The sequence below is a fragment of the Paramisgurnus dabryanus genome, chromosome 4, assembly GCF_030506205.2.
Source record: "Paramisgurnus dabryanus chromosome 4, PD_genome_1.1, whole genome shotgun sequence".
Taxonomy (NCBI): domain Eukaryota; kingdom Metazoa; phylum Chordata; class Actinopteri; order Cypriniformes; family Cobitidae; genus Paramisgurnus; species Paramisgurnus dabryanus.
In genome coordinates, this window is record NC_133340.1 from 34,717,860 (window position 1) to 34,737,343 (window position 19,484).

Here is a 19,484-nt window from a genome sequence, read left to right on the forward strand (position 1 = left end):
AACGAAAGTTTAATGCATTTTAGGAAGGATTGTTCCAGTGCACCATTAAACCCATTGGAGAGGTCTGAGCTGAAATACAAACACGCGAAAATTCTCAGGGCAGCCGAAAATTTCGAAATTTCAGTCAAAACCGTTCTATTTCACCATAAACAATCTGAAAACAGGGCTTTAAGTCTAAAATACCGAACTTGTCCTTTAAGGACCAACATTGTTAGAAAAAGTCAAAATATGTCCCCTAGCTGTCAGTGGGGCACTCTTTAAAAAGGTAATTGTATGGACCATTAGGTACAGATATGTAAACATTTAGTACCAATATGTACCTTACTAATACTAATATGTATTTTTGAGGTACTAATAAGCTCTCTTTGGTCCCAGTATGTACCTCTGAGGTACTAAAATGAAATCCTTAGGTGCAAAGCTGTACTTTTTGAAAGGGTACAGCCCCAGTGACAGTTTGCAGCTGGGTTGCTGGTAACTTACTGTAGATTTAAATTTATGTTTTTTACTGGCAACATTTTGTTCAAAGTTAAATGAACATTAAACATTTACAAGTCTTTGTCTTTACAGAGTAAAACTAAAAAACAGCATCAAGCAAGATATTCTGGGAAACAAAATCTGAAGCAAAAAAACAGAAAAAGGTTGATGATGATTTCTGGTTCCCAGAATGCTTTGCATGAGGCTGTTATTGTATAGTTTTATTCTGTAAAGATAAAGACTTGTTAATATTTCAAATTTATTTAACTTTGAACAAACTCTTGCCAGTAAATAACATAAATTTAAATCTACGGTAAATTACCGGCAACCTAGCTGCAATAACATTGTAATTTTTTTACAGTGTGTAAGTTGAACTAATTTGCAAAACCAAGTTTTTTTAACTTCATGCTGCATTTTTTTACAGTGCACACAAAAAAAAATCGGCTTTGGTTGAAAATGAAATTATGGACATACAAATTTTTGAAGCCTGCCCACCTTCGGCAGCCAGAAAGGTCAGAGGTCTATAATAGGAGCCCAGATTTCCCTAAAAGTTAATTGTTCAAGTCGTACTGTATCATACAAAAGAAGTTTGAACAGATTAAATGTTGGAGGTCTATGTTGGTTCTGGTTAAGCAAATTGCATTTTTTTGCTATGTATGATATTATGCTAATTATTTGGGCAAATACAGGATCATGTGTCTTATCAAATGCAGTCCCGAAAATATTGTATTTTTAAATATTGTGTGTGTTTGTTAATGTATGTATGTGTATATGTGTATGTATGGATATATGAGTATTCTTTCTGTTTCCTTTCCTTACCCTTTTCTATGTACAAATATTTAAAAAAAACTCATAAAAAGAAAAAAAAAATCAGATGAACGTTAGCATTTTATTGTATCTCTTTTGCTTTAATAACAGTATGCACGTGAGCTGGACTCCACATGTATGTGCAAAGCCTGATCCATGTTATGCCTGCATGATTTGAGAATTTTCTATAGTCCACCTTGTGTGCTTTAACGGAAGTACGGAAATTTGATCTTTCTGTACAACGTTACTATATCAATATGATCAATATCATATTATTATCAAGGTCAATACCACACATTTGCTTTAAAATATTTTAGTCTTAAATAAACATATTAATAAAAATTGTATGTTCAGTGTTACATATTTGACACTCTTAAAAATAAAGGTTTCCATTTCCTTCTTGCATTTAAATAATCTGTTAAACCTTAATGCACTATAAAAACCTTTTGTACCCATACAGACAGACAAAGGAACCTTGATTTTGTGCTGTATCGTGCAGATCTGTCTGTACTGTATTGGGTTGGCTTTTATTGTTAATGTTGTATAACACTTTATCTAAAATCTGGCACAGGTCTAAATATAACCCCCTGAATGCATATACTAACTCGATGGGCATGCTTAGATTCCCACCAGCTGTTTCCACGCGTATCTGGCTCTTGCGTCATGCGTTTTTACATCACCATCCACCTGCCCTATCCATACAGATGCTTTTACATCTCTTTACGCAATCCTATTGTAAAGTGATTCCCATCCGAATTTCGTGTGCAGCACGACTTCGTTACGTGGACGGAGGCTCTGCTTCTGATTCGCCGGTTGGTACCCGAAGCAGCGTGGTGGGCGGGACTTGTGCGTTCCGTTGGATATATTACGCGGGGCACCTTGGCGAGAGCCGGGTACGGCTCCATGTCAAGGTGGGCTTAGTGCTCCGGGAAGGGGTGTAGTGTTTTAAAGGAGGCAAGACAGGAGACACGAAGTTTAAGAGGACAAACTAAACTATATCATTAATCATGCCTGCTAAAAACAAAGAAGAGGGTGGATGGAAGAAGTTTTTATGGAATTCGGAGACGAAGGAACTTCTTGGACGAACAGGCAGCAGTTGGTGTAAGTATGAAGGATATTTCTATGGCTTAATTGGTAGAGCATTGCAAAAGTCATGGATTCGATCCACAGGAAAAAATGTACAGTTTGAAGTCCCCTTGTTGTTGCGTAAATGTATTCAAATGATAAATCTTCTTATTCGCTCTTTATATTGTCGATTTCAGCACGTTGGACAGCGCTGTGATGTCTGTCATTGCCGATTAATAGCTCGTATCGTTTCTATGGCATGTACAGATAGGCTGCCAGACTGGTCACGAAGCACCTGTATGATTTGACTTTGCAGCAAATGTCTCGCGGACTTTCGTCTACATCTGTTAATACACTATATGGATACATTAAAGGCACGATTTGAGATTTTACAGGATGCATTTCGATAGTGCGCACCTTTTTTGGGGTTTACCAGCGTTTTTTCATCACACCTGTTTCGTGTCGAGACGCCTCAAGGTTTTCGCGCTTCCCTTGGGTTTTTTTGCGTTTTATTTCCCAATATGAACATATTTAAATAATGCGTAATGAACGATTTAGGAAAAAAGAAAAGGTCATGAAAGGACAGCATTTGGTTATTGATCGGTTTTGATGTTTAACATTTTTGATCAATTAAATAACAAACACATTTTCTGCGTAAAAATAAACTAGCCTACACGAGAAGATTATTGATGTACTGTAGCTAAAAGTTTAAATGATTAAAATGCACATGTCTGCGTCCTCGCCATTAGATCAATACGCATGACATTCAATTAACATACTTGTCATTATTCATGTGATATAGATAGAAAGGGTTAAAAATGCATCATTGTTCAAGGTGACTCAAGGTGAAAGGCCTGGTCTTTTGGGTGTGAGTGATATCACTCTTCATCTAAGGTTTCATTGTAGTGACATAATGCATTGGTGAGAGCAACAGTTACTAATTGATTCAATTGAACAGCATGTACTGTTCAGGCAGCCATCGCTTTAAGTCCTAGTGTGTGATCTTTACACCTTTAATTGAAGGTTCATAAGTTAATATTATTATATCTACAGTAATATATTAGAGTCAAATGACTTGGAAAGCTTTAATTTATCTCATACTAATTGAAATGACTGTAACCAGTCTTATGTAACATTTAGTGAGTCGTTAAAATGTAAAATCCACATATGAGTTATTTATTAAAAAGTGTGAGAAGTTTCTGAGGATGGGTGGTCATGGTGACAGCAAAGCAATCCATCATTACCTTACAAATAGATATATCTGACATCCATTACATCATCTAATAAGAAACATGTTCAGGATGACATCAAAGAGCTTTTTTCCCAGTGACCTTCTGACATTGGTTAATGCACCACTGGAAGATACAATCAAAGGGATTAGCCCTTGCCTAAATGCTATATAGAAATGTAGATCATTAAAATGTATTTTGTGTCTAATTCAGGTGTGGACTATTTAAATAGAGTAGTTTGGGATTCAAGTGGGAAGACTGGTTTAACTGGTCTGGATGACACTTAACATATGACCTTACTGGTTATGCTTATCCCTACACATTGTTGACGTTTAAAACATGGAGATTACTCATCGTATCCCATCATGCTGGCTCCTCCATGCCTGTCTGTGGACAGACTGAGGACATTTGTATTGCTGGTATGGCGTCAGCACATTTGCCTGTTTGATGTAACATCAAGTTGCACCCAGGGATCAAATGTTTCCGAGTATATGCTTCCAACATTGTATGAATTCGGTATTTTAGGTATAAATATGGTTTGTATATGCATAAATACGTTCTGGTTAATTGTGTCTTTGGTATCAGTAAACATTTTTGGATCTCATTTTACAATTACGCATCCGGACGACGCTTTTATCCGAAGTGACATACAGTGGATTCAAACTGTACATATCATCAATTTGTGTCTTCCTGGGGATTGAAGCCATAACCTTTGCGTTGCTTTACCAGTTGAGCTACAATAATGTATAACTTTAAAATATTATAAACAACTAAAAGCATGGTGCCTTTTAAATAATTAACATGATTAGACTGATAAATACTCTATGTCACGTACTGCTTTCATATCATCAGATGAATAACTGTTTCCCATTTCTGTCCACAGCAAAAATTATCCTGTTCTATCTCGTCTTCTACGGTGTCCTGGCTGGGATTTTCATTGGCACCATCCAGGTTCTCCTCCTCACCTTGAGCGATTACAAACCCACCTGGCAGGACAGAGTAGCCCCTCCAGGTAACACCTGTCCCTGCAACGCTAGCCTTTATGTCCCCCTTGTAACGTGTAAAGTGTTTGTGAGTGTAAACTTAAGTGGTGGATTGATTTAAAACAGGGTTTTAAACTCAGGGTCCATGAACACCTAGTGGTTCACATTGGCACTGCATGGATTTAGGACATTAGGGGTTTTCAAAAATTATTAACTGGATAAATTGGAAACAATGAAAATTTAACACTTTGCTTTTGGTATACAAATTGCGTCATATTTGTATTAATTATATTCACTAAGACCATTTAGAGTGTTGACATCTCATATTGAAATTGAAAGAAAGTAGCACATGTCTGTTTATGTCAGCCCAGCAAAACCAGTTTGCTGTTTCCTTTCTTATTTCTAGGTAATGATATTAGATTTTAGGGGGAGGACATTCACGTTTGCAAGAACAAAAATATTTATGTACAGATGAGTGATAAAATTAAAAGAGAAAGCCTATACAGTGTTCGCTTTAACTCTTTCCCCGCCATCATTTAAAAAAAAAAGTTGCCAGCCAGCGCCAGCATTTTTCATGATTTTCACAAAAGTTTAATGCCTTCCAGAAAATGTTCTTCTTTAAACATATAAACAAACAATATATCAGATGAAAGCGGTATTGAGGAAAGACGGAAAATCTCGCCAATGGCGGTGAAAGAGTTAAATAGCAAATTTTTTTGGTGGGGACATACCAAACGACGGCAATAAAGTAGCGCAGCTGTAAAGTCGGCTCACATTGGCCATGTGCTGGCTGCATCTGTGTCCAAAGTTGCACACCAAATTAGTTTTGCGCCTGTGTAAGATGAGATAACTCTCCAGACCAGCAGGTGGCAGTAGCTGGCGTGCATTGCTCAAAATGTAAAAACCGGAAGAGTTATTGACTGCTGGAATACAAAACATAAACAAAGTGGCGCTCGCTTACCAGTTTCACTCACCAGTTTTTTATTTATGATACTTTCATAATATCTTATGAGATATATTTAAAAAAAATAAATTCACATTGGAATGAGGGATGGAAAAAATGTAGCATTCTGTGCGTTCCCTCTTGACTTCGTCATTTTCTTGCTTTGTTACTTTAGTTTTTTTTCCTTGTACACTGGGTGGCTATGCCGAACAGCCAATCAGAATAATCCGACGCCACTGCTGATTTGACATGCTGAAAAAGGCGAGTTACTTTAGCAGACTAAGAAAAATACAAAAGGGCTCAATATAGTTGTGCGTAAGTTGTATGGCGTAGCGTCGGTTTGCATATATACTTCTGCGTCGTCATCCGCGCCGAGGTGCAATTACACATGCAGACCCCTAGTAGGCAGTATCTACGTGTGTAACCCACAGTAGCAGTGCAACAGCCAAAGAAGAAGCAGCTCGGCCAGTAAACCAACAAACGAAGAAGAAAACGAAGCAGATTGTTGTGTACCTGACGGGAGGGGTTCTAGTGGACCAATCACAGCGCTTGCGGTCCACGTAGAATGGATGCATTGTTAAAATTTTGCAGAGGTGCGAAGTACTAAGTCAGACGACGCTCAAAACCTGGCCGACCGTCGATTTGGTGCATACCTAGCTTTAGGAGAATATACAATGATATTTAAGCTACATGACATGGACTAAGAGTTACGAAACTCCAACTATGATAATATACCGGTTTAAATCTTAAGATTATTAACAAAATCTCAAAGGTTACTTAAGGTCGATATACAGTATAAGGTCAATAAGGGAATATAACGGATATCGTAATTTATCTGTGATGCGGTTTCTGTAACCCGGAGGCAGTGACGCTGATAATGTTCCTGTTTCATTTGCTTCTGCAGTGTGGTCGGAAGGGTTGGTTCAATTTAACAAAAATTTTGTGGGTTCAGAGAACAGATCACTGGCTATAGGACAGCGCCGGGGAAATAGGGTATTAAAAAGCTGTTAGATTTACGTCATTGCGTCAGATTTATAACTCTGAATCATTGCGAGGCGAGCGGGATTTAAGCTTTGTGTACTGCAAATAGTTTTGGATGTGAATCTTTTTAGAAAAGATTTCATTTAAAATGCAGAAACGGTTGGATCTCTTTTTGTGAACAGGGCATTATTTAATTGTGATCTTTTTCCATAAATTATCAAATGAACCAAATAAAAGATTAAATAAAGATTTAACAATACATTGCTTATTATTTAAAGGAAAGGAAACTAATGTTTGACTTAAAAGTGTAATTTAAAGCATTCGCTGAAGGGATAAATCAAAGCTACTGTATAGTAGTAGGCTCATTGAGATCTGAAATTAGTCCAAAAAATATTGCTTTCTTCAATCTCATTAATATTAATCTAATAACACTTGGTGCTGTTAGTATCGCCTCATCTTAACTGCCCACGATGAATGCTAATAGGCCCAAAAACGAATTAGTGGAGCAGGTGTTGGATAAATACAGGGCTGCTTGACAAAAATATGATTACAAATGCAGAAGATGCAATCCAAAAGCGACTTTTCTCTGAGATTTATCGGCTATTTTTATTTTACGTATTAAGCATGATGATTTACCTGTCCGCAGGACTCGCCCATTACCCTCGCTCGGACAAGGCAGAGCTGATCTTCTCCCCAGATGACGTCGAAACGTACCTGAAATACACCAAATCCATGAGAGAATTTCTAGCAGCTTATGACCCTGAAAAACAGCAGGACCAAATGAAGTTTGAAGACTGTGGAGGTACAAAATTAAGTCTTGTGGAACTTACAAATGGCTATTTTGATGTTGTGTTAAATGATACACCATTACTGCATATATTGTTTTACTAGCCCTATCAAAGCAAAAAGGAAAATAAAAGGCTATGATTTAATCCACATTTGTACCCAAGTGAAATACAGCATGCTCTTCTTTTTAGTGTTGCCTCACGATTAGTCATGACTAATCATTTGCAGAATAAAAGTTTTTGTTTACATAATATATGTATACATGTATATAATTAAGAAACATTTGCATGTGTATATACATGTTTATATTTCTATATAATTTATATTATATATAAATATAAATATTTATTATATAAATATATCTTTGTCTTAAAATTATACATGTATGTGTGTGTATTTATATATACATAATTATTATACACAGTACACACATATATATATGTAAACAAAAACTTTTATTCTGCAAATGATTAGTCGCGACAGCACTGATCCTGTTTGGTTTCTCACATCGATATTTATTACAGATCAGCCTCTGGACTACAAGAACAGAGGTGATTTAGAGAGTGACATTGGTCCGAGGAAAGCCTGTCAGTTCCAGAGATCTTGGCTAGGGCCCTGCTCTGGTTTGGAGGACCGTAACTTTGGATTTGCTGATGGGAAGCCCTGCTTGATTGTTAAGCTCAACAGGATTGTGAACTTCAGACCAAGGGTTTGTTTATTTGATTTTACGAATTTATTTAAGATACATAAGTGCAGAGAAATTACACATTTTTGGTACCAGTAGCTTGTAACATGCATTGTTCTTTTTTGGGTATTTTTATTATTACTGTATTTATAAAATATAATTAAATATAATAAAAAAACATCATTATTTCTGGCACCCAGTCACTAAGGCAAACATTTAAATGATCTCAGAAATATTATCACTGGTAACACTTACAATAACGTTGTAATTGTTAACATTATTTAATGCATTAACTAACAGGAATTAAAAATAAACCTCTACAGCATTTATTATGCATTATCATCCAAATTAAACATTTAAAAAGTAAGTTACACAGCTATTTACCTCATAAGTAAGGTAAGGACCATTAAATATTGATTTGAAATATTTCATGAGCTGATTTTTAACAAATGCAGACCATACGCAAAGAAAACCTGTATACTTTTGGATTTTAACTAATTTTTTTTTTTTTGTTAAAAACTCAGTTTCCCATCCAACATTTTTTGTCATTTTCACAAAATGCCTTCCAGGAAAATTTTCTTCTAAAAATATATAAACATACAAATATATAAAATGAAAGAACAGACCCTCTGCTTTCAAACAAATAATAAACAAACAAACAAAACGGGGGAAAAAACATTTCATCCTAAACTCTTAAATATGGGTATTTTTCTTTAAAAATATTTTTCTCTTTTAGCAAAAAGCTAATATAATTGCATTTTTGTTAAGGAATTTTGTTAGAGATCAGATTCAGAACAATTATCAAAACATACACAGAATTTAAAATGAGTAAATAATGTTTTGGCTTCAGTTTTTTTATAAATTTGGGTAAGTTCTTCAGGAATGGTTTTTATGCAAATGTTATCTCTAAATTGAGGAGATAACTCGTCAATGGCGGGGAAAGAGTTACGATAAGATAACGTCCAAATGTCATGAACACACTATTTGTTTTAATTATTTGTAAATATAATGTAATATATTATTAACTTTTTTTAAGTTGCCACCCATTGCCAGCATTTTTTAAGTTTTTCTTCTTAAATATATAAACATACAATATATCAAATGAAAGAACTGACCCTCTGCTTTAAAAAACAAAAAAACATTTCTATTTAATCACCTCTCGAATATGGAAAGGCTTATTCAAAATAGGGCTGTCACAATTACTAAATTATCGTCTCCGTGCGAGTGTTTGACCTCATCTCGATGATTTCAGATCACCGCAATGATTGCACATCTCTTTTAAAAACACAGGGGGAGCTGCAGCGCCTGTATAAATGAGAAAATATCAGATTACTTTTAAATGTATATTATATATGTGTATTAATATTTTCGCCAGGTAAACCTGGCAAAAGATTTTATTTAAATAATCACAACAATATGTGACAATTATTTCATAAACAAAGAAAAAAATGTTTGAGAATTAAATGTCAAATCAACAAGATATACAATTAATCGTTATAATTGTCAAAGCACTAAAACAGGCAATTAATCGTAAAAATTTATAAGACAATTAACCATCAGCCAAATTTCATAATCGTGACAGCCCTAATTCAAAAATGCCAAAATTTTAACAAAAAGCTGAGATAATTGTATTTTTGTAAAGCACTTTTGCTAGAGATCAGATTCAGAACAATAAACAATGAGTTTTTACTGTTTTTGGATCAGTGGATGCTTTAGTGTTTTTTAAGTTGTGTAAGAGTGCAACCTTGTGGATAATAGCGGAAATATACATTGCTTAAACTTATCAATAGCAGGAAAATAGTTAAAGACATATTTATATTTAATTTTGGTGTATTATTCAACTGTAGCTGTCAAAATGATTTGCAGCATCCATGTTACCGCGTTATTAGTTTTGAGCGGTTGTTATTTAGCAATAAGAGACCTGCAAATATCGACTGGCCAATTAGAATCAAGCATTACAACGAGCCATGTAATAAAATCAAAAGTTGTAACTGTTAATGCACAATGAACTAACATGAACAATTGTATCGCATGAAATAACATCAACAAAAATCTATTATTGTTCATGTTAGCTAATGCAATTACCATTGTTATTTGAACAAATACAACCTTATTGTAAAGTTTTCATTATTATTATTAAACAATATAATTTTTTCTTTTAGCCACCAACATCAAATGAAAGCATTCCAGCAGAGGCTCAACACAAAGTCCAAGCGAATGTGATTCCCCTACACTGCACAAACAGGGTGAGCATGATTATTTTGCATATATTAACCGTTGTACTTAAAAATGGTACTAATCCACTTTCTTATTCTGTAGAAAGAAGAAGATGCAGGTAAGCTACGCGAGGTGAGGTACTACGGTATCCAAGAAGGCTTCCCCCTTCAGTATTACCCCTACTACGGGAAGAAACTGCACGAGCACTATCTGCAGCCGCTGGTGGCCATCCAGTTCGTCAACATAACGCGGAACGAGGAGATCCGCATCGAGTGCAAAGTCTTCGGGGACAACATTTATTACAACGACAAGGATCGCTACCAGGGACGATTTGATATTAAAATCGGTGTCAAGTCATGACCTCTGAACTAGTGTACGTGCGCTCTCTCCCTATTTAAAGGCAAACTATGGCCCCTGTTCTGACTTGAGATACGAAGAGATGTTTGTGTCTCACCGGTCTTCCACAGCGTTTAACGGCGGGATGTTTTTTTTCGAATGTATACGAGTGTCTCATGTCAGAAAGTGGCCTCATTGTAGTTTAGGAGAGATACATAATTTAAAAAAAAAAAAATTTGAAGAAAAAAACGAATATTTAAAAACACTAGTCTAAAACGTACCATCTTATACATGTGGGACCTAACATTGTCTGTACTCTTTACTTCGCTTTTTACTACCGCTACCAGTCTAAGGGTTAGAACGTACTGTATACACCTGGAAGCTTAGCCATAGCGTAGGATATTTATTCCGCTAGCGAATGAAAACTGTCCGTGATCAAAAGGGGCATGTTTGTTTTACTGTAAATGACATTTTTCCAGTGTAGCCAGCACTGTTTTGTCCCTCTTGTATTGTATTGCTGCCTGTGTGATTCCCTTATATTTAGTAAGTGCACAGTAGTCGCATATGTAGGTCGTCTAAAGCCATGCCAAGTGTGTGATTTAGCTTCATTGTCAAACATGCCTACGTATGTGTATAGTTATTTAACGGAAGCACACCGGACTCTTATATCATTGCCTTTCGGGGGTATCGATGTTTTCTCTCTGCATCTTTTAGGTGTGGTAGGTGGGTATTTATAACTTTCTTTTCTTGAGAATCACTACAATGTAGGGAAGATTGTTCTTCTATTTAATTCTTGTCGTTCACTCGTCGCTTTTATTTGTACGACTTTAATTTTTTTATTCGTCTTTGTATCGACGACATCACGTGGTGCGGTTGACTATTCTTAAGCGTTCTGTTCTTGCACATGCTCCCTTTTTGCAGAAATCGTCATGAATGTTTTCAAATGCCAAAGCCATTAAGATTATTCTAGTTTCTGTCAAAAGAAATGCAATACCCCGTCCGTTGGGATCCTCTTTAGGTGTGCGCAGTCAGTGTAAACCATCAGAAATGTCAAATTTCACGAGTCCCATGTTGAAACTAAACTGGAATAGACTAACCAAAATAAAGTTGAGCCTCTAAAGTTGTACTGTTTCTCTCTTCTTTTGTGATGAAAATTCATTTTGGCATGCCACATACATTTTGGGGGATACATGCGGGATATTCCTAAATTTTCAGAGGGGGTAACATGACTAAAATGTGAATTTTATCTTAAATATTATGACTTTTTCATGGGTAAAATATATTTAAAGCAAAGATGTAATATGGACCCATAAAACATGCAAAAAATTAAGATATCTAAACAATTGTTTGCTTTATATTTAAAGGTATAGAGATAGAGAGCAGGGACAGATAAAAAAGCAATTTTTCTGTGTAGTTTTTATTAATGTTTTAAAATATTTAGTTTAAATTTGGTGTTAGATTAACATGCAGGACACTTTGCTTAATAATAAAATGTTTTTTGGAGTTAGTTTTCATGCATTTTTATGGGGACAGCAATTTTACTCATTGGATCGTAATATAAAAGCACGGTATAATTTCAATAAAACATTTGAGTTCTTAGATCAGGATATGTACTTGACATTTAGTGAAGCTTAACGTGACCTTTAAAACTGGCGGAAAGACATTTCTAATGAGACATCACTAAAACATCTCTCACAACTGTGCTCCTGCAGATATGCTAAAATTTGCCATTTGAAACAAATAGAAAAATGTCTTCAGTATTGGAGGCAATTCAAGCCGTTTTGTCATAATATTACCGGCTGTTCTTAGATGGGAGTTATCTAATGCAGTGGTTCTTAACGTTATTCCTGGAGGCCCACTGCCCTGCACATTTTGTATGTCTCCCTTATTTAACACACCTGAATCAAATCATCAGCTCATTAGAAGAGATCTCAATGAACTAAACTGAGTCTGCCAGATAAAAGAGATATACAAAACATGCAGGGCAGTGGGCCTCCAGGAATAACGTTAAGAACCACTGATCTAATGTGAGCCTTGATTAATTAAAAATGTGCTTTTGCACCCAAGAGGAGCCTCATGAGCCAGGCAGAGCCACCTGATCTCTTCAGATGTGTACGGTCAAGATCTCACACAGAGAGAAAAATATCTGCTTTAGATGTCTGTTTGTCTGTGGGAGGAAGATAATATAGAACAACAAAGAGAAAAGAACAACATATTTCTATGAAGGTCATCTAATTTAATTTACGAAATATGATGTGATCAATGAGTCATGGCAGCATATGTTTTTACATTTTTTATTCTACATTTGTTTTAGGTTGCAGCAACTCATAACAAGTAAAGATTTATTAGTAATAATAATAATACACTCTCAGAAAAAAGTACAAACATTGTCACTATGATGGTACCTTTCAAGAAGGTCCTAATATTAAGCACCTTTAAGGTACCAGTATGTAACTCTAAAGTACCAATGTGTACCTTTGAGGTACTAAAATGGACCTTTTAGGTAAAAAAATTTGTTTTTACCATAAAGTATAAGGACACAGTTGGTTCACATACCATGTTTTAACGTTAAATATTTAAATAGCAATTCAGTATAATGAATAAGAAATAATGTTTAAAATCGGTAACACTTTATGTTAATGTATTAACTAACATGAACAAACCATAAGCAATACATTTGTTACGGTATCTATTAATCTTTGTTAATGTTAGTTTATATAGAAATAAAGCTTTTAATTTGTAAGTTTGTTCACGTTAGTTCACAGTGCGTTAAATAACGTTAACAAGATTTTAATAAAGTATTACTAATTGTTGAAATTATAATAATATTATAAATAATATTAAAGCAACACTATGTAGTTTTTTTTTACCTTTAAATAATGTCTCTAAAATTATTTCAGTGATAGAACAACTTTTAACTGGACAAATTGTTCTGTTGCTGCAACCTGAGCAGCCTCCTAGCTGCTACAAGCACACTCTGAAAGTGGCGGTGGAGGGTAGGAAACACAGCCCCGCCCCTCCCCCTGCCTGCAGAAGAGTGTCTGATACCAGGCACTGTTGCACTTTTCAACCACATGGGGGAGCTGTAAGTCATTTTTACATGGAAACTACATAGTGTTGCTTTAACAAAAACTAATAAATGCTGTATAAGTGCAGTTCATTATTAGTTCATGTTAACTAATGTAGTTAACTAATGTTAACTAATAAACTTTATTGTGATGTGTTACCAATAAATCTTGCTATAATTAAACATTTAGTACAATGTACACTCCTAATAATGCTTGGTTATTTTCAGCCTATGGTTGGCTCAAATATAAATATTTTCTTAGTAAGAAAGAGAGGAAACAATGTGAACTGGAGTCTTGACGAAATGGCCTGAATCCCATAGATTAGGTTAAGAAGAAAAGCATAAAGAATGAGCCAAGTCCAAGAATAGAGCTTATGGAGATCAGCCCAAAAAAGAAGAAGAGCAGAGAAAAAGCAAAAACGCAAAAAACACCAGAGCTCATGAAAACCTTGACTTTTATCCTCTATCCCTTGACCATGTGACTAAACCTAACATGATACATACAAATTGACCAATCAGAAGATCACCTTTAACCCCCACTGTACTGGATAAAGGACTCTGCCCAGGGGCGCTGTAAAGGGGGGGGTAAACAATGACGATTCTTGGGGCCCACCCGTAAGAGGGGGCCCAGAGAAGCCCCCAAAATTGTGGTGCTTAAAAAATATATTTAATAGTAAAAATTAAAATGACTTTCTTACTTTTTTTTGTCTTGTTTTCAGTAGAAATATCTAAAAATTCTTAAATTAAGATGTTTTTTCTTGATGAGCAAAATGACTCAAGAAAATAAGTCTAGTTTTAAGACAAATTAATATACAATTTAAGTAAATTGCCCTTAAAACAATAAAAATTATCTGCCAATGGGGTGAGAAAAAAATTGTGAAATGTCTTTTTTCTTAAACACTTAATTCAAGTAAAATTTTCTCACCCCATTGGTAGTCAAAATACCATAAAAGCGCACGATTTTATGTAAATTAATATGAAAAAAGTCTCAGCTGTGTTGGGGGCCCTGTCAAGATTCTTTTCATGGAGCCCAAAATCCTTAGCAGCGCCCCTGACTCTGCCAAGAGTCAGTGAGCACAGGAATGCAAATGGTACAGGATGGAAATGGGGCTTGTGACGGAGTAATACATTCCTATATTTCTCACCTCAAAATGTTTATTTTTACTGGTCCCATGTAATAAAAAATGAATGCCACTTCTGATTTAAATTGATGGGCCACACTTAATGGTTGCATAATTGGTAGCTTTTTACACTAGCAACATAACCATAAATCATAATTTATGCTTTTGCCATTTGCTAAATTTAAATCCAACCATAAAGATGTATTGCGACAAGATTAGTGTACTGTTTTACCTTTCAAACATGATTGTTATGCCATTGACTAATACAGTATCATTTAATCCCTCTCTGTATTACCTTTAGACAGTACATTACATGCATGGCTCTCCAGAATACTTGATTCTGAGTGGCCAATTGTGTCATTCAGTGACGAACATTTTAGATAAATTACTTTCATGGGAAAATGCAATTTTCCTTTATAGCCATGTTTATATTTTCAGTATTCTCTTCAATTAATAAAATACAAATATTTAATCTAAAATTGATTTTTTTCATGTCCATATATCTGGGAAGAGGCTATGTACAGTAAATAAGCCTGATAATGCAGCATTAGATGGTCATGAGAGCACAATAAACCGCTTATCCAAGACTTGATCCGGTTTATTTTGCAGTAATGAGTGTCTGGCTGCTTATTATCTCTCATACAGTATGTACATTATCCCTTATATGAGTCGTCCATCTCCCCTTGTTCCTTTGATGTTCTAGCAGGAGAGCAATAATAAAAGACAAGACGTCTTAAACAGATTACAAACACTTCAGATCATTACAGTTCTGGCTTATCTTTATGGTTAGATACCACTCCAATTTTATTGACATTACTATGATCATATACAAATTTTTACACATATTTTATGATCATATAAAATGCGGGGAATTTTCAACCTATGGTTGGGTTGAAAAGGGACAAACCCAGCCAAATATCAAAATTACCTCAAGCCATCCAAGATACAAATATCCATCATCTTTTAGACGAACACATTTGGAGTTATTTTAGTTATTATGCCCTTGCTCTTACAAGCTCACAACTAGAGGTCTTCACAGGTCCACTTAGATCCGAAAACCCGAGGTCCGACCCGAGACCCGATCGGGTCTAAAGGTTTTACGTGTGCCTCGACATGGGTCGGGTATAATAATAATAGTATCAAGTCTCTGGTAATTTAAAATGAATAGCCGTTTCTCAATATGCGTTCCTGTCTGTACTTGTGTTCTTGTGGATTTGTGAAACGTCATCAGCCAAGTACTGTTCCAATTCAAAGTTCGCATCAAGCCCAAGTTCACATAAAATCCCCGGATGTGTTCTTGATCCGCCCATTTTATCGAAGATGAATCAGAGGAGACTTGTGTGGACTTATGACAGCGACGTTTCCCAGAATGCATTTCGCGTAAGGAGTTCGTTCTTCCGAGTCTGAACTTGTAAGTTCGAACTACGAAGGACACAAGTCCGAGTTTGGCGTACTTGGTATTGAGAAACCGCTATTGTGTTTTCGCCGAATGGACCCGAAGACACAAACTCTATCCGGTGTGTGCAAGAGCGCTTGCGACATTGTGTGGCTGGCGGTAGGTTAATTTTCCTTGAGACAGACCTGCAGAGCCGATCCTCCCTATACGCAGGCTACGCGAGCTGCGTAGGGCCCCGCACCACTAGGGTGCCCCCTTGTTCTTAACTTCATGCAGCCCTGCACAGACCAGCTGGGAGTGACATCATTTAATTCCAGTTATCAGTCCATCTATGCAGCTCCGCATGTGGTTGACATTTTACCGGTTATCTTGGTGTCGTCGTCAGATAACAAAGTAAAAGAAATGGAGCAGCTCACCAAATTGGTTATGACACCAGCGGGGTTTCTTTCTGTCTGACTGCTGCGTGCGGGGCTGCAGACTTCACATTTGGGTCCAGTCAAGTAAAAAAAAATTGCCACTGGTTCGGGTCGGACTGGGGTCTAATTTTCTCGGGTTTGTCTCAGGTCAGGTCTTTCTTTAGAAAAAACGTATTTATGCACGCCGTGTTGGGGTATAAAGTGATTCGGGTAGTTTCGGGTCGGGTAAATTTCTTTGGACCCGAAAAGACCTCTACTCACAACGCTAAAAAACAGGGATCAGGAAACCACTTCTGACTTTAAAGTCGAAAAAAATGCATTCATCCTTCACAGAAGTAATCCACATGGCTCCAATGGGTTAATAAAGGTCTTCTTAATCAATTTGATTTTGATATCCATATTTTAAACTTTATAAACTATAATAACTAGCTTCCGGTAACGACGCCATCTTGGACGCCATTCACAAGAGTCTTTAACAGAATTTTTCTTTAACAGAATTCGTCTTTCAAAGCCTTCTGCGAACGGCCGGATTGGACTACAGCCCTCTACTTCCTGCTTTAATGACGTCAGTAGAAGAGTTTTTTGACTAAACTCCGCCCACAGGAATACGTCAGTCGCCAGCTAAGCTAATGGCAAGCTAAGCTGCTATCAAATCACAACAGACTAAACAAACTACACAATCAGAACTCGATACGCATTTCTGAAGGAGGGTCTTCATAGAACAAGGAAGACATCAGCCCGTTTTTAGGACAGTAAGTAAATTGTGTGAAAAATACCGCGTTTTTTTACACGTGAAACATGAACACGTTATATTAACGACTGTTAACACAATCAAAGCTTCAAAAACACAGTAAGAACAGGACCTTTAAAGTCCAATACTGTAGGTCATGTAGATATTATCAGTTCTTAGAGAATAATGACACAAAATATATGGACGTACAGTGATACAGTGGCCATCTGGAACATATTGTTTATGTAAGTGGAATGTGATATTAAGCTTTGGTAAGCACTTTCTGTGTGTATCAGAAATGGGGTTGAACAAAATCAGCAAGCAATGTTACCGTACACTACAGTATGTTATATATGTATATTAATATATGTAATGTATATTCTGTCCTTTCATATAGTTTCATAAGATAATAGCCAATCTTTTTGCAATAATCATGTTTTATTCCACATGTGGCCTGTTTTGATAAAGATGTGTGCTCTTATAGCTTTCCATGTGGAAATGTCCAAGATTCACTGAGACTTAAACCAGATGCAGAAAATCTCATTAAATTGGTTTATGAAATTTGCACAGTGTTTGGAAGTTGTACTCTTAAAAATAAAGATGCTAAATGATGCCATTAAGAAATATGTTTGGTTGTATGGTACATTAAAGAAACTAACGTCTACAGAACCTTTCTGTTTCACAAATATTCTTTGTAGTAATAAAAAGTTAAGACAGAAAGGGTTCTTTTCATTGACTTAAAGGTTATTTGAAAGTGATGTAATGACCAATGTATGGTAACCAATGGAATGTAACCTTTGCATTTATCCCATTCAGTGAGTTAGGGGGCAGATGCCTTGATCAAGGGCACCCCAGTCGCAACCTGCGGGTGATCTTCAGGTTACAAGCCCGAATCTCAAACCATGACTGTCCCATTCGTAGAACTCTGCATCACTGCAAAGAACCAACTGATTGACAAAAGACTGAACTCACTTTGAACTGACACTCTGTGTCCCCTCCCAGGACTCCCCAAGACCCCTTCTATTTCTGTCTCTGGGTATCCGGTGCATTCCCACTGTTAGGATAAATAATTAACATGCGCTTTTGGTTAAGCAGCCCTATAAAATAAGCCAGAGTTAAGCACCACTCATCTGCACTGAACAACAGCATTTTTACGGCGAATATGAAACTCACAGTATGCACAATGCTGACCGTGCACCTGCGCTATTTTTAAATCTCATTTTTGTCAGAGAAGCTCTACTGCTCACATCAGGAATATAATGTATATTGGGTTACAACCTAACTGGAACTGTTACCTTCAAATGTCCTCTGCCTGCTCCACGTTCAGACAAGATGTTTTGTTTTTTACACGCGCACGCACGCGCACACACACACACACACGCGCTGTAATGACTGTGGTCTACATGACATGGCATTAAATATTTGTGTAAGTCTTATTGCCATTTCTAACTACAAGTCCAATTTGAAACAAACAAATTACTTTACTAAACATCTTACCATTTGAGATTTAAGACAACTGCTATCCAAATAATGTTATTTAAGATTTTATGTTATTTAATTTTTTTGAGAAGTTGAATTCTCTTTAAAGTGACATTCCACTTTTTTGAAATTTTTACAGCTCCCCTAGAGTTAAACATTTGATTTTTACCGTTTTGGTATCCATTTAGCTGATCTCCGGGTCCGGCAGTACCACTTTTAGCATAGCTTAGCATAATCCATTGAATCTGATTAGATCTAAAGAGTTTTGATATTTTTCCTATTTAAAACTTGACTCTTCTGTAGTTACATTGTGTACTAAGACCAATGAAAAATTGATTTTTTTGTAGGCTGATATGGTAAGGAACTATACTCTCATTCTGGCGTAATAATCAAGGAACCATGGGTGCAGCAGGCCAATGATATTATGCAACACACCAAAATAGTCCCCAGTTCTGCAAATACCCACACAACTTAGTGCCAGTCACATTGAAAGTTACCTAGCTGGGGACTATTTTCGGGCACTGCGTAATATCATTGCGCATGCTGCACCCATGGTACAGCAACAAAGTCCATAATTATTACGCAAGAATGAGAGTATAGTTCCTAGCCATATCTGCCTAGAAAATCCCAACTTTAAATTTTCCGTTGGTCTTAGTAAACAATGTAACTACGAAACTTTTTGGTCACTTTTGAGCACGATGCTAATGGTCTAATCAGATTCAATGGATTATGCTAAGCTATGCTAAAAGTGGTACCGCCAGACCCGGAG

General features: G+C 36.2%; 1 protein-coding gene across 1 annotated transcript; it reads left to right on the forward strand.

Moving 5' to 3' along the window:
- Window positions 1-2,163: 2,163 nt before the first annotated feature.
- On the forward strand, window positions 2,164-11,629 carry atp1b1b (ATPase Na+/K+ transporting subunit beta 1b). The gene is made up of 6 exons (XM_065254343.1): window positions 2,164-2,382; window positions 4,459-4,587; window positions 7,129-7,284; window positions 7,793-7,977; window positions 10,116-10,199; window positions 10,273-11,629. The coding sequence occupies exons 1-6, from the start codon at window positions 2,289-2,291 to the stop codon at window positions 10,528-10,530; spliced, it is 906 nt and encodes a 301-aa protein (XP_065110415.1). The 5' UTR covers window positions 2,164-2,288; the 3' UTR covers window positions 10,531-11,629.
- The last annotated feature ends 7,855 nt before the right edge of the window (window positions 11,630-19,484 follow it).